At 46.9% G+C, this 14,597-nt stretch overlaps 1 protein-coding gene across 1 annotated transcript in view; it reads right to left on the reverse strand.

The window, feature by feature from the left end:
* Nucleotides 1–14,597, reverse strand: part of SCFD1 (sec1 family domain containing 1) — a 709,689-nt gene that overhangs the window by 289,015 nt on the left and 406,077 nt on the right. The window contains exon 16 of the mRNA XM_086936984.1: nt 9,498–9,568. Coding sequence (XP_086793110.1) covers nt 9,498–9,568 — 71 coding nt within the window. The remainder of the gene's footprint in view (nt 1–9,497; nt 9,569–14,597) is intronic.

Consider the following 14,597-nt stretch of genomic DNA (forward strand, 5'->3'; position numbering starts at 1 on the left):
CATGTAGTGTCACACCACTCACTGTAACAGGCACCATCCTATGTGATCGCTGTCCCTTGACATGACCACATGTGTAGTGTCACACCACTCACTGTAAAAGGCACCATCCAGTGTGATCTGTCCCATTAAATCACCCCACGTGTATTGTCACACCAATCACTGGAAAAGGCACAATCCAGTGTGATCTTTGTCCCACCAGATCACCACACATGTAGTGTCAGACCACTCACTGTAAAAGGCACCATCCAGTGTTGTATCTGTCCAATCAGATCACCACACGTGTAGTGTCACACCACTCACTGTAACAAGCACCATCCCGTATAATCGCTGTCGCATCAGATCACTACACGTGTAGTGTCACACAACTCACTGTAACAGGCACCATACAGTGTACTCTCTGTTCCATCAGATCACCACACTTGTAGTGTGACACTACTCATGGTAACAAGCACCATCCCCTATGATCACTGTCCCATCAGGTCACCACACATGTAGTGTCACACCACTCACTGTAACAGGCACCATCCAGTGTGATCTCTGTCCCATCAGATCACCACACGTGCAGTGTCACACCACTCACTCGAACAAGAACCATCCTGTATGATCTATGTCCCATCAGATCACCACACATGTAGTGACACACCCCTCACTGTAACAAGCACCATCATCCCATGAGAACACTATCTCATCAGATCACCATAAGTGTAGTATCCCACCACTCACTGTAACAGGCACCATCCAGTGTGATCTCTGTCCCATCAGATCACCACACATGTAGTGTCACACCCCTCAATGTAACAGGCACCATCATCCCATGAGAGAACTGTCCCATCAGATCACCACACATGTAGTGTCACACCCTCACTGTAACAAGCACCATCATCCCATGAGAACACTATCTCATCAGATCACCATAAGTGTAGTATCCCACCACTCACTGTAACAGGCACCATCAAGTGTGATCTCTGTCCCATCAGATCACTACATGTGTAGTGTCACACCACTCACTGTAAAAGGCACCATACCGTATGATCGCGGTCCAATCAGATCACCATACATGTAGTGTCACACCCTCGCTGTCACAGGCACCATCCCATGAGAGCATTGTCCCATCAGAGCACCACACGTGTAATGTGACACCAGTCACTGTAACAGGCACCATCATCCCATGAGAATATTGTCACATCAGTTCGCCATACATAGTGTCACACTACTCACTGTAACAGGCACCATCCTGTGTGATCGCTGTCCCATCAGATGCAACACGTATATTGTCACACCCCTCACTTAGAGGGACTGCGCAATGATTGGGAGGCGGATCTGGGGACGCCCATAGAGGGAATCAGATCACCATACATGTAGTGTCACACCCCTCGCTGTCACAGGCACCATCTGAGGTTCCGTGACAATTGTAAGTGGTGTTTTCGACTCGCACGAATATGGTCGAGTCTGGTATCTATGAACCGCAAATGACGAGTTTAGTGGGTGTGCGCAGTTTCGCTGTGCTAACCTAAACCGTTCGTTTGTTTCGTGGGTTTCTTCATCCGAGCCCACGGGTTCCATCTTAGATACGGCATCCATTTTGTCTCTTGCCCTCAAGTAGCCAGCGAACGGACGCTGTCCGCTTCGCGACCCTGGGATTCCCAAGCTCTTGCGGAAGACACGTTTCCTTTGAAAGTGTCTTTATGATGAGGGGGATGATACTGTAAGGCAGATGGCCTCGCTCGAGGCTCATCTTGCCGTACCGGTCTATTGTCTTAGCCGTGCATCTCATTAGGCACGTCCCTTTGATGCCTGTAGCTCGTGTTTCCCGATGCCACCCCTTTTACACCCTTTTCGATCTCCCCACTGTCCTGTCTTCCTCTGCACCTGTCCTTGTTCCTTCTTCGATCTGTTTACTGCTGATTGGAATGTACTAATGGTGTGAAGATGGGTTTTTACAGTTGGGAACCACCAAATGTTTCCGTACTTATGTTCCGGACCCTGAATACATCAAAGCGACCCCTCTCGGGGATAATGATGGGAACCAAGTTGTAAACCTTTTTGTACCATGCTAACCTATGAGAGAAATGTGTATAAAAGGAGCGACCCACAGTAGCAATTCGAATCAGATCCCGCGAACCTACATGCTGTGTACTTCACGTGACTTCTGTGTTCCCTGCAGTAAATAAACCTCGAATCTTTGACGCCGAAGGAAGTGTCCCGTGTCTCTGTCATTTGTACGCCGGAACAGGTTACCCACGAAGGTTTCAGGTGTTGTCCCCTGGTGAAGAATTGCATGATATGTATGATGTACAATCCTGGTAAGGGAACCCCTACACCTGCTGGTCATTTTGCACCCCCTTCATGTCCCTTTGAAGTTGTGGTTTGTGCGTTCTCCCGATGGATTGAAGCCTACCCTCTTAAAGACAACACTGCTATGTCCACTGCGAAAATCCTACTGAAGGAATACTTTCCTCGGTATGGAATGCCGCGAATCGTATGGTCAGATAATGGAAGTGAGTTTGTAGGGAGTGTAATGAAGAGTGTGTGTAAGGGCCTTGGAATTACTCAAAAGTTCCATAGCGCCAATCATCCCCAGTCAGCAGGTTTGGTTGAAGGGTATAATGGCACCCTTAAACTCAAACTAGCGAAGATTCAGGCTACGACTGGTCTTTCGTGGCCTGACGCTTTGCCTCTAGCTTTGTTGTCAACAAGGGCGACTGTACACTCCCGAGTAGGGCTTAGTCCCTATGAAATAGTGTTCGGTCGTCCTGCGAATGTTTGGGGGGTCCCTAGACCAAATGTGTTTTCCAATCTTGAGTACCCAATGTTGATTGACTATCTACATGATCTGACTGCTAAACTGAGGTTAATTCATCAACAGGTTTACGAAGCACTGCCGACGCAGACGGAGGGTCCAGGCCACCAGCTCCAACCGGGAGACTGGGTGGTTACACGAAACTTCGCTCGCAAAAATAATCTTGAGCCCCGTTTCACTGGACCTTTTCAAGTCCTCCTTGCCACGAGAACTGCTGTCCGTTTGGAAGGTCGCAAGAACTGGGTGCACGCCACCCACACCAAAAAGGTTCCTATACCTTTGCCGGCGGACTCGTGGGTGAGGAAAGGCATTGCTTCATCCGAAACTGAAAAATTGCAGACCTTTGTACCTTTTAGTGACGCCGAACCTGTTGGAGAATCCTCAGTGCAGGAGAAAGACATTGTTGAACATCTGTCATCGCAAAACTCAAGATCTGAACATTTGACTGATCAACAGAACTCTGTCCCCTCATCGGATCCTTTGTTCGACGAACAGACACGTCCTGGAAAGAAACGATACTTTTTGCGATCCAGCACCAAAGACTAATAAAATTTCGTTTCCATCCTTTTGACATCTACGTTACCCCTTTTGCCACGATCAGTCTAAACACACATGTAATTGTGATTTTTGTAAATATTGAGTTTTTCCACATGTGTTTTTGCTTCCATAGCTGAGAGACTTTTGCACATGCTTGTATATAAAATACCTTACATCCAGGTGTACCGTAGGGCCGCGCGTGTACTTCCTTCTGGTTAGTAGGTCTTGACGCTAGGTCAAAGACCGTCGGTTCCTAGGAACTCCTAGGGATTGACTACTGCTACACAGAACGAAGTGCGTCAAGAAACGTTGCGGACGGTTTTAGGGGATGGCGTTCTCAAAGCTGATGGACTTGGAAGAAGCTCAGGCGCAAAGATTCAAACTGCAACAAATTACCCGTACCAAATGCTTTATGTTTCAGGTGTTCCTTCTGTTTTTAATTGTTTCCTTATTATTGGCGGGTGGGGTGTATTACATGATACCGTACTTCTTACCTTCTCCCATACCTACTCCTACTTCTGTTCCTAAACCTACCTCTACCGTATCCCCTCATTCCTTCCATATCTTACCCGAACACGAACAGGCTAGACGTGCGGAATTCAGAAACAATTCCTTTATTCAGCTCCTTCATCAGCACCAGCTAGTGGTTAACACTACTAATTGTTGGGTGTGTGGCTTAATGCCACATACCACGGATAAGGGAATTCCATATCTGGTCCTTCCTTATAGTTCCCAGGGTTCAGCTCGAGCATTCCAAGCAATGTTTCGAAGTGCACTAGATTCCTACCCCAATCGAGAGCCACATCCTTCCCACTTTGGCCCTGGTTCGCACCACAAGCCTTTGACTGTAGCGATCGATGATTTAGATAGAGATATCTATGAGCCGTCGCTCATCCCAGAGGAGGAGGTGCGAGCCTATAGGGTCCTGAGTAAGGTGGAGTATAGTGCGCTCGTGAATGAAAGACAGCGTAGAAGCTCATCTCCAATATGGATCGTACCCCACCTTGGTAACTTCTGTCTACTGGGTCGTGGCCGAAGATCGAGAGCTAGTCTTGGAGAGAGTGCTTGCTCCGAGACTTACATCTTACTGATGCTCTCCTCCCCTGTGTTTCTGGCTGCCGAGGGTACATACTTCATCTGCCATGATCGTGCGTATACATGGTTGCCCTCTGACTTTGTGGGCTCATGTTATATCGCAAATCTGTTGCCTCCGACGTTCACTGTTGATGCAGATTATCACAAGACTAGAGTTGTGAGAGGCGTGATTAGCAAAGAGACACTGCCGGTCAAGAGGCAGGAGACTTTTTCAAGGGTTTCCTTCCGTTTTGGGGACCTATGGTTAATAGTAGGAACCTGAGACAACTGACTCGAGTGGTGGAATCGACAGCTAATATTACTGCCAGTGCCCTTGGTAATATCACCACAGAACTTCAGGCGGATAGGCTCATGACGTTACAAAACCGTATGGTTTTAGACGTTGTTCTAGCAGATCGAGGTGGAGTAAGGTGATCCATTCGAGCTGCTGTATTTTCATTCCAGATAACGCTCCGACTGTCTATCAAGCCATCTCAAAGTTGCATAAGATCTCTGAGTCCATACACGTGGACGTAGGGGATTGGACGCTACTTGGGTGGTTTTGGGGCCTGATGTCGACTTGGGGTTGGAAAATTCTGATGATCATCGGAGTTGTTGCGGCGTTTCTGTTCACGTGTGCCTTTGTGTGCAGTGTGGTCCTGCCTTATGTGGCCTCTGTGCTACGACGTGTATAAGACAGCCGCCTGTTACCAAAGCAGCTCAGTTGGATAGAGTTATGCTGCAGCAACATCTAGACGGTCTGATGAATATCGAATATGATTTCGACTAGTGCTTGCCTACATGAGGGCAAAAGGAGCGTCTGAGGTTCCGTGACAATTGTAAGTGGTGTTTTCGACTCGCACGAATATGGTCGAGTCTGGTATCTATGAACCGCAAATGACGAGTTTAGTGGGTGTGCGCAGTTTCGCTGTGCTAACCTAAACCGTTCGTTTGTTTCGTGGGTTTCTTCATCCGAGCCCACGGGTTCCATCTTAGATACGGCATCCATTTTGTCTCTTGCCCTCAAGTAGCCAGCGAACGGACGCTGTCCGCTTTGCGACCCTGGGATTCCCAAGCTCTTGCGGAAGACACGTTTCCTTTGAAAGTGTCTTTATGATGAGGGGGATGATACTGTAAGGCAGATGGCCTCGCTCGAGGCTCATCTTGCCGTACCGGTCTATTGTCTTAGCCGTGCATCTCATTAGGCACGTCCCTTTGATGCCTGTAGCTCGTGTTTCCCGATGCCACCCCTTTTACACCCTTTTCGATCTCCCCACTGTCCTGTCTTCCTCTGCACCTGTCCTTGTTCCTTCTTCGATCTGTTTCCTGCTGATTGGAATGTACCAATGGTGTGAAGATGGGTTTTTACAGTTGGGAACCACCAAATGTTTCCGTACTTATGTTCCGGACCCTGAATACATCAAAGCGACCCCTCTCGGGGATAATGATGGGAACCAAGTTGTAAACCTTTTTGTACCATGCTAACCTATGAGAGAAATGTGTATAAAAGGAGCGACCCACAGTAGCAATTCGAATCAGATCCGGAGGGAAAGGGGAAATAACGAAACCAATACCTTCTACTGAAGGAGTGCGTCAAGGATGCATCTTGGCGCCTTTCCTCTTCTTGGTTTATACAAATGGATTAGAACAGTACCTATTAAATCAAGGCTGTGATTTCCCAAAAATTAATGGTAAAAGCATTCCTATGCTTTCGTATGCGGACAATACTGTCCTAATGACATTGACAGGAAACAGCATGCAAATGTGTTTAGATGCATTCAACAAATTCATGCTTGATTTAGATCTAAAGGTACATTTTGAAAAATCCTTTGTAATGTCTTGTGGCCCAAAGGGGTCGTCTATTAGGAAGTTCGTGGTAAACAACCGCACAATTGGGAAAGTGGATAATTTCAACTACCTTGGTAATCTGTTTGATAGTAAATTAAGTTGGGCACCGGTAATGAAGGTCCGAGCCCAGAACATGACAAGGGCGATAGAGGGTGTTTTCCGCTTCTGTAGTAAATTGGGGCAAAAGCACATCATGCATCTCAGAACCCTTTATACCTCAAAATGCTTATCTGTAGCTACCTACGGGGCAGGGGTGTGGGGGACTGAATCGCCTGCCGCAATACAGGTGGTGGAAAACAACTTTATAAAAAGGGTCTTGTCAGTCCCAAAAAGTACCTCAAACACTTTCTGCCATAATGAAATTGGTATGGTCAGCGTTTCTGACACAATCCGCTTGTCCCCTCTGCTGTTATGGGGTAAAATTTGGCAATCTGAAGACCTGCAACTAACTAAAGAAATCATTATTGATTGCATGGCTTTAGAAAACTCAAAACAGATCCCCTGGTTGTCCTATGTCTGCAATATGCTGAACAAAATTGAACTTGGTTCTTATTTTTATAACCCTGAAAAAATCGAGGGGAATTATAAGGTGGACATAAAGGCAAAGTATCTGAAGACAGCGAATCAGCCTTCTAGGGATAATATAACTGATATTTGCATTACTCATGCTTGTAAACCCCAACCTCAGTTTTACTTAACATTTACCCTTAATGTGCAATGGCGATTCCTTTTAACAAGGTTCAGACTGGAGATTCTTCATTTTTTACTTGCCTTTCCTAAACAAGGGGGTTGGGGTGAGAGACTGCCCCCTTGTCCTTGTAACAACAGGGATAGGCAAAATACCTTACATCTGGTCCTTTTTCGCTCCTTGTATAAAGAGCCAAGACTCCGGTTTATCAAACCAATCCTGAAGGGTAGACAGCCTTGCAGTTATAAGGAAGGTTATGAATATTTGTCATCACTATCTTCTGTGGAAATCTGTTGTGCAATGTTAAATTTCATCAGAATCTCGCTAAGGATTAGGAAGAATTATGGGTAGCACCACATGTATAGGAATTTTACAAAATTTTATAATGCAAATCCTTCTTGTATTCTTTTTATTATTGTCATTATCATGTCTTTTTAAATTAATTGGTATAATTGTGTTTTCAATTAGCTTTTCTAATGGCAAGATGAATTGTATGTTCAATACTTTTATGATTCATTTTATGTATCGAATAAAGTTTTTGAATACGAATACGAGAGAAATGTGTATAAAAGGAGCGACCCACAGTAGCAATTCGAATCAGATCCCGCAAACCTACATGCTGTGGACTTCACGTGACTTCTGTGTTCCCTGCAGTAAATAAACCTCAAATCTTTGACGCCGAAGGAAGTGTCCCGTGTCTCTGTCATTTGTACGCCGGAACAGGTTACCCACGAAGGTTTCAGGTGTTGTCCCCTGGCACCGCTGGGTCTTAGAAAACCCAGTCCTTCACATCCCATGAGAACATTGTCCAGTCAGCGCACCACACGTGTAGTGTGACAACAGTCACTGTAGCAGGCACCATCATCCCATGAGAATATTGTCCCATCAGATCACCATACATGTAGTGTCACACCACTCACTGTAACAGGCACCATCCTATGTGATCGCTGTACCTTCACATGACCACATGTGTAGTGTCACACCACTCACTGTAAAAGGCACCATCCAGTGTGATCTCTGTCCCATTAAATCACCACACGTGTAGTGTCACACCACTCACTGTAACAGGCACCATTCTGTGTGATTGCTGTCCCATCAGATGACCACACGTGTATTGTCACACCAATCACTGTAAAAGGCACAATCCAGTGTGATCTTTGTCCCATCAGATCACCACACATGTAGTGTCAGACCACTCACTGTAAAAGGCACCATCCAGTGTTGTATCTGTCCAATCAGATCACCACACGTGTAGTGTCACACCACTCACTGTAACAAGCACCATCCAGTGCACTCTCTGTTGCATCAGATCACCACACTTGTAGTGTCACACTACTCATGGTAACAAGCACCAACCCGTATGATCACTGTCCCATCAGATCACCCCACATGTAGTGTCACACCACTCACTGTAACAGGCACCATCCAGTGTGATCTCTGTCCCATCAGATCACCACACGTGCAGTGTCACACCACTCACTCTAACAAGAACCATCCTGTATGATCGCTGTCCCATCAGATCTCCACACGTGTAGTGTCACACCACTCACTGTAACAGGCATCATCCAGTGTGATCTCTGTCCCATCAAATTACCACACGTGTTATATCAGACCACTCACGGTAACAAGCACCATCCTGTATGATCGCTGTCCCATCAGATCACCACATGTGTAGTGTCACACCACTCACTGTAACAGGCACCATCCAGTGTGATCTCTGTCCCATCAGATCACAACACGTGTAGTGTCAGACCACTCACCGTAACAAGCACCATCCTGTATGACCGCTGTCCCATCAGATCACCACACGTGTAGTGTCAGACCACTTACTGTAACAAGCACCATCCTGTATGACCGCTGTTTCATCAGATCACCACATGTGTAGTGTCACACCACTCACTGTAACAGGCACCATCCAGTATGATCTCTGTCCCATCAGATAACCACAAGTTTAGTGTCACACGCCTCTCACTGTAAAAAGCACGACCCTGTATGATCGCTGTCCCATCAGATCACTACACGTGTAGTGTCACACCACTCACTGTAACAGGCATCAACCAGTGTGATCTCTTTCCCATCAGATCACCATACCTGCAGATTAACTATATCAGAGACCCCATTTTACCAATGTATTGTCACATACATCCTTATGGGCTACCATTATCTAACATGGGCTTGGTGCAGCATAAGAGGTCATCAGGACTCACTCTGCTGGGCTCCATCATCAATTCAAGGTTTGCACACTCGGCGTTTTGCAACACCACAGAGTCTGAACAAGTGCCCAGCCAGGGCCTTCATCAGGGCACATTGATGAGGAGTACAGCACAGCAAACTGCTTTTAGGAAACACTTCAAAACGACTGTTGAGACACGCCCCTGACAACCAGTGAACATTAACTGATTCAGTCTCTGTGAGACACTCGTCACAGGGATCCAACGCCACCAGATCCCAAACAAACTGATACCTGGCCCCTATAGGCAAGTACTGGTGAACCGACCCATCTGAAATCATGTTGACATACAGTTAATAAAAGCATGGGACAAAGCATACCTCGGAGGGGGGCTGTGGAGTGCTGATGTAGAAGATCAGGAACAGCCTCATCTTGTCTTCGGGGGTCCCAGCTGTGAGACAGAGAAAAGGAGGCACCACATTATATGTTGTCCCAGAATTATGCTAAAATGATGACCAGTTCAAGTTGTAATAGGGAGAACACTCTGACCCCCTGAGGAAGGCGAGAGCTATGCTCTCTCACACTGACACCTGATGGACGGAAAGGGAAGTACAGCTAACACTGTCCATACACAAGAGGAAAACAATTTTAGAGACATCTGCTAGCGATGAACACAGCTCCTGCACAGGGTGGAAACATAGTGTAAAAGTGCCTTTCACAAAACAAACTCCAACCTACAATAAAATCTTGTTACAAAAAAGTCAACCTGAAACTAGTCCTGCTGAAAGAATTATTCCCTACATGTTCTAGAGCTGGAGTTTGAATAGAAAGTTAACCCAGTTCTAAAACATGTGGCATGAGAGTTTGTAAGATGTAGGCATTATATGCAGTTATGCAAAGTAAATCTATATTTTGGAGTATAGGTTTTTACCGGAGAGGCTCCTGCAGTCTATGTTTTAACCAGAAACCATGCAAAGGACAAATTATGTCCCATCATCACAGTGACACCTGACGGTCCGGACTAGGAATGCTACAAGAGCAACAATCCCCAAGGCAGGTAGGGAGAGTACTATTTACATAGCGACACCCATTGGTCCAGACTAGGGAGTGCAGCAGGATAAAGAGGTCCATAAGGACGGGAAGATAAGCACTGTTCTAAAAGCGACATCTGAGGACGGAGAGCTCCTATGAAGTGAAATGCAAGTGCCGTTCCACTAAACCTGCTCTCCGAACGGGCATATGTGCTGCTACAGTAAAGTCCCTGTGTGTCCTTCCAGAACCCCCTTAACGAACATGTGCACCTCATACAGTTCAGGTTAACATCGCCTGGGATTAACCTGTGTATCCTTCCAGGTCACATTACCTATGCTGGGTAAACATGAGCACCTTTCCAGGTGAGGGAGCCCAACATGTGTTGCCTTCTTGATCAGGGTGAACCTGTGCATCCTTCCAGGCCCTCCTCAATGAACAAGTGCACCTCTTATAGGTCACTTTGAAACCAGCTGTGTGTGAACATGTGAATACTTCCAGGTCGGGGTACCCTCAGGCGTGAACAAGTGAGTCCTCCCGTTCAGGGGACCCCTTACAGTGTGAACATGTAAGTCCTTCAAAGTTAGGGAACTCCCCTAGTGTGAACATGTGTGTCCTTCCAGGTCAGGGAAACCCCCCAGTGTGAATCATTTACAAACTAAAGTATACGAAAAAAGTGATGGATGGAATGCTTAAATTATTCTCAGGCACTGGTAATTACTCAAGTCGAATCATCGTTATTGTGTCCACCATGCCACCTCAGTTTCCACCCAGCCATATGGAAATCAGTGTTGCCCCTGCTCCAATGGGAACAGAAGCGTTTAAAGCTACCACCAGGACAGAGAGCTGGAACTCACGCACACAGAGCATCGGGGGCTTTTCCTAGCAATGTTTCTTAAACCCAATCAATTCTAAGTTGAACAATATACGCCCTCGATCATATCTCTTTCAATGTAATAGTTTAGATTTTGCCTTAGTTTCTCAGATTGATTTAATAAAATATGATGAAATAAATGCTTGAAGGTCCTGTAGCTGTACCGTTTACAAATGGTTAAGGACGCCAGAAATGAACCTCAGAGATCTAGTCTGATCCACTTCAGGATATCTACTTTCTCACTGGTACCAAGACTTCAAAACTGCACATTGTAAAACAAAGGAATAATTTCTTGTATGTCGAGAATCCTTTGAGGAGGTGGGAATGCTCGATCAGCAGTAGTGTCCAGTACCGCCCCTATGAACAGGTTGCGCTGAGAGGGCACCAGTTGAGGTTTGGGCACATTTATCGAGAAACCCAATTTGTACAACAGCTGGGTTGTCACCTGCAGATTATGGAGCACCTTCTCTGGCGACTCCGCTTTGAGCAGCCAGTCATCCAGAAACGGGAAAACTGGAATCCCCAATCTCCTAAGATGGGTTGCCACCACTGCCATCACCTTGGTGAAGACTCGAGGTGCAGTAGTAATTCCAAACGGGAGAACCGCAAACTGATAGTGTTGCGACACTAAACAGAGATACTTCCTGTGCGACTTCAGGATTGGAATATGAAAATACGCATCCTACAAGTTGATCGACACCATCCAGTCCTCCTGTTGCAGCGCTTGAAGTACCTGTGCCAGGGTGAGCATCTTGAACTTTTCGTGCTTCAGAAAAAGATTCAAAATCCTGAGATCCAGGATTGGACGTAACCTGCCATCCTTCTTGGAAATCAAGAAATACCGGGAGTAGCATCCCGGACCCCTTTCCCGCTCTAGAACCACCTCTATCGCACATTTCTTTAGTAATGTAAGAACTTCCTCCTGCAGGAGAAGAAGTTGTTCCTCTGAACATTCCCCTTGGCAAGGAGGGTAATTTGGAGGTAATTCCCAAAAGGGAAGAGCATACCCATTTTCCACATGATTTAGAACCCAACGGTACGCAGTGACCGATTCCCAATCTTGTAGAAAATGGGTAAGCCGACCCCTCACAGGACCCACATGATCCAGAATGGTGGATATAGGGCTGCTTTGCTGTGGTAAGAGGGGGGAGGTAGGGGAGGTAGAGGAGGAGGAGGAGGGCTGCCAAACTCGTGGACGTCCTCTGTTCTTGACTCTATATGATTTATACAGAGTATTTTGCTGCTGCTGCTACTGCTGAGGCTGCCTGTAGGTCCGAAAGGACGACCTTCCAAAACATCTGTATCTTCTGTAACTAGAACCTCTAGGCTGCACCTGCAGACCCAAGGACTTAGCGGTGGCTTTGCTGTCTTTGAACCTCTGCAAGGCTGAATCTGCCTTCTTGCCAAACAGCCTGGAGCCATCAAAAGGGAGGTCAAAAAGAGTCACCTGCACATCCCGAGATAACTCTGATGATCTGAGTCAAGCACTTCTCCTCGTGAAAACCGAAGAACCCATAATTCTAGCAACAGAGTCTGCAGTGTCCAGACCACTCTATATAACCTGGCGTGCAGTTGTCTGGGTGTCAGCCAACACATTGTTAAAATTCTGTCTGTCCTCCTCAGACAATTTAGGAGCAAGCTGTTTTGCAGAGTCCAAAAGAGCATGTATGTAACGGCCCAAAAGACAGGGAGCATTTGTAGACTTCAAGGCCATACTCGCTGATGAAAAGACCTTTTTAGCGGATTGTTCTAACCTCTTAGAGTCTCTGTCCCCAGGGACTTGAGGAAAAGCCCCAGATGATTTCTTAGAACAAGCTGCCTGCACCACAAGGTTCTCTGGAGAAGGATGAGATGTTAGGAAATCCGGATCTCCTGGAGCTGTCCTGTACCTTCTAGCAACAGACTTCGGTACCGCAGGAGCTGAAAAGGGCTTACGCCAGACTTCCAAAACTGGTTCAGTGATAGCATCATTAAAAGGCAATAATGGCTCTATCACAGTGGATGGAGAATGTAGAACCTCAGTTGAAATATTAGACTTAAACTCAGCTGTTGGAAGCTGTAGATCTAAAAGCTCTGCTGCTTTCTTAATAACTGTGTGGTAAGGAGCCACATCCTTAGAAAGACATCTGTAGAAGGAGAAAGTTCCCACTCCGGGGACGTATCTAGAACACTAGCCTCCTTCAACCCCTCAAGTAAGTCTTCCGACTCTTCAAGTTCACCTTCTTCCATTTCTTCCTCAGCTTGATAGCGTTGTTCCTCCAAAACTCTCTGAGCCTCTCGCCTCAACCTCATCCTCAGAACCAGCGTCGGCGGCGCCAGACACGACTCCAACGGCTCCTGAGCCGGCGTCGAACTTGGATCCAGAGGCACAGCCTGAGTCGAACGAGGTCAAGCTGACGCGCCGGAGATGAAGGATATGGCGCCGGAAATGAAGGAACGGCATTGATGTCCTCAGTGTCGGGATATGCCAGGATGGAGCCGCTGGTAGAAACGGCATAAAGGGAGCCTGAGCATAAGCCTGAGGAACTCCCAGGTTAAAGGCCATAGGACCCCTTGGACCCGTAGGTGCTTCAAAAGGGTTACATAGCTCTAGTAAAGACTCCATACATTGCATTCAAGAAATGTGATGGAGCCGTACCCAGGCCAGGGAAAGGTGGGAAGGCCCCTGGGACAGTCTCCGGCTGAGGCATTACCGGACTCGGGCCAGCCGGCGCCAACGGTGGAACCGGAGCTTAATCCACCGGAACAGGAAACTGAGCCGGTATCAGAGAATGTGCCGGTGAAGCTTAAGGCGAAGTCAATCGAACAGGAGTACCTTGATTTGAGCCTGAAGGGGATGGAGAGACGAAGTCCTTACGATATCGAGGAGCTGGTGAAGTCAACTTCGGAGCCGTATCCTTATCTGAACGGCGTGGAGAGCTGTGTCTCTTCTTTTTCTTGTGCTTCTTTGACTTCGAAGCATGACCCGACGTCGACTTCGATCTCGACCTCTACCTGGACCTCGATCTTGATCTTCTTCGACATCTCTTCTCTTTTCTCATCTTTGCCATGAATAGTTTGGCCTCTCTCTCCTTCAAAGCTTTGGTTCATCTTGCGACAGCAAGAGCAACCCTCGACATCGTGATCCGACGACAGACACCAGACACAATCCTCATGGGGGTCCGTGATGGACATATGGCCCCCACATTCTCTACAGGGCTTGAAACCAGATTTCCTCGAAGACATCTTCAGAAAAGAAACAACAGAAGCAAGCCAAAAACACAATTTAACCACAAAACCACGGAGAGTCTCAGAAAACCGTTAGCGCCGATGGCGCGGAAAAAAGGGAACTGGCGTCATCACGCCGACGAGGCTCTCTTGTGGCTCCAGTGACATCAGCAGACCAGCAAGCAGAGCCATGCTATTGTGACATCGTCCTCGTCGGCGTGGAGAGCTATGAAAAATTTCCGAATGCTGCTGGCGCAGGGGATATTCACAAGGTGAGGAATCCACTGGCAGACTTATCCATCAGAAATGTACTGCTCTTGTCTCTGGCTTGTCTTCTATGTTACTGATATTTACTGCTCTTGCCTCTGGC

The sequence above is a fragment of the Lissotriton vulgaris genome, chromosome 9 (genome assembly GCF_964263255.1).
Source record: "Lissotriton vulgaris chromosome 9, aLisVul1.2, whole genome shotgun sequence".
Lineage (NCBI taxonomy): Eukaryota > Metazoa > Chordata > Amphibia > Caudata > Salamandridae > Lissotriton > Lissotriton vulgaris.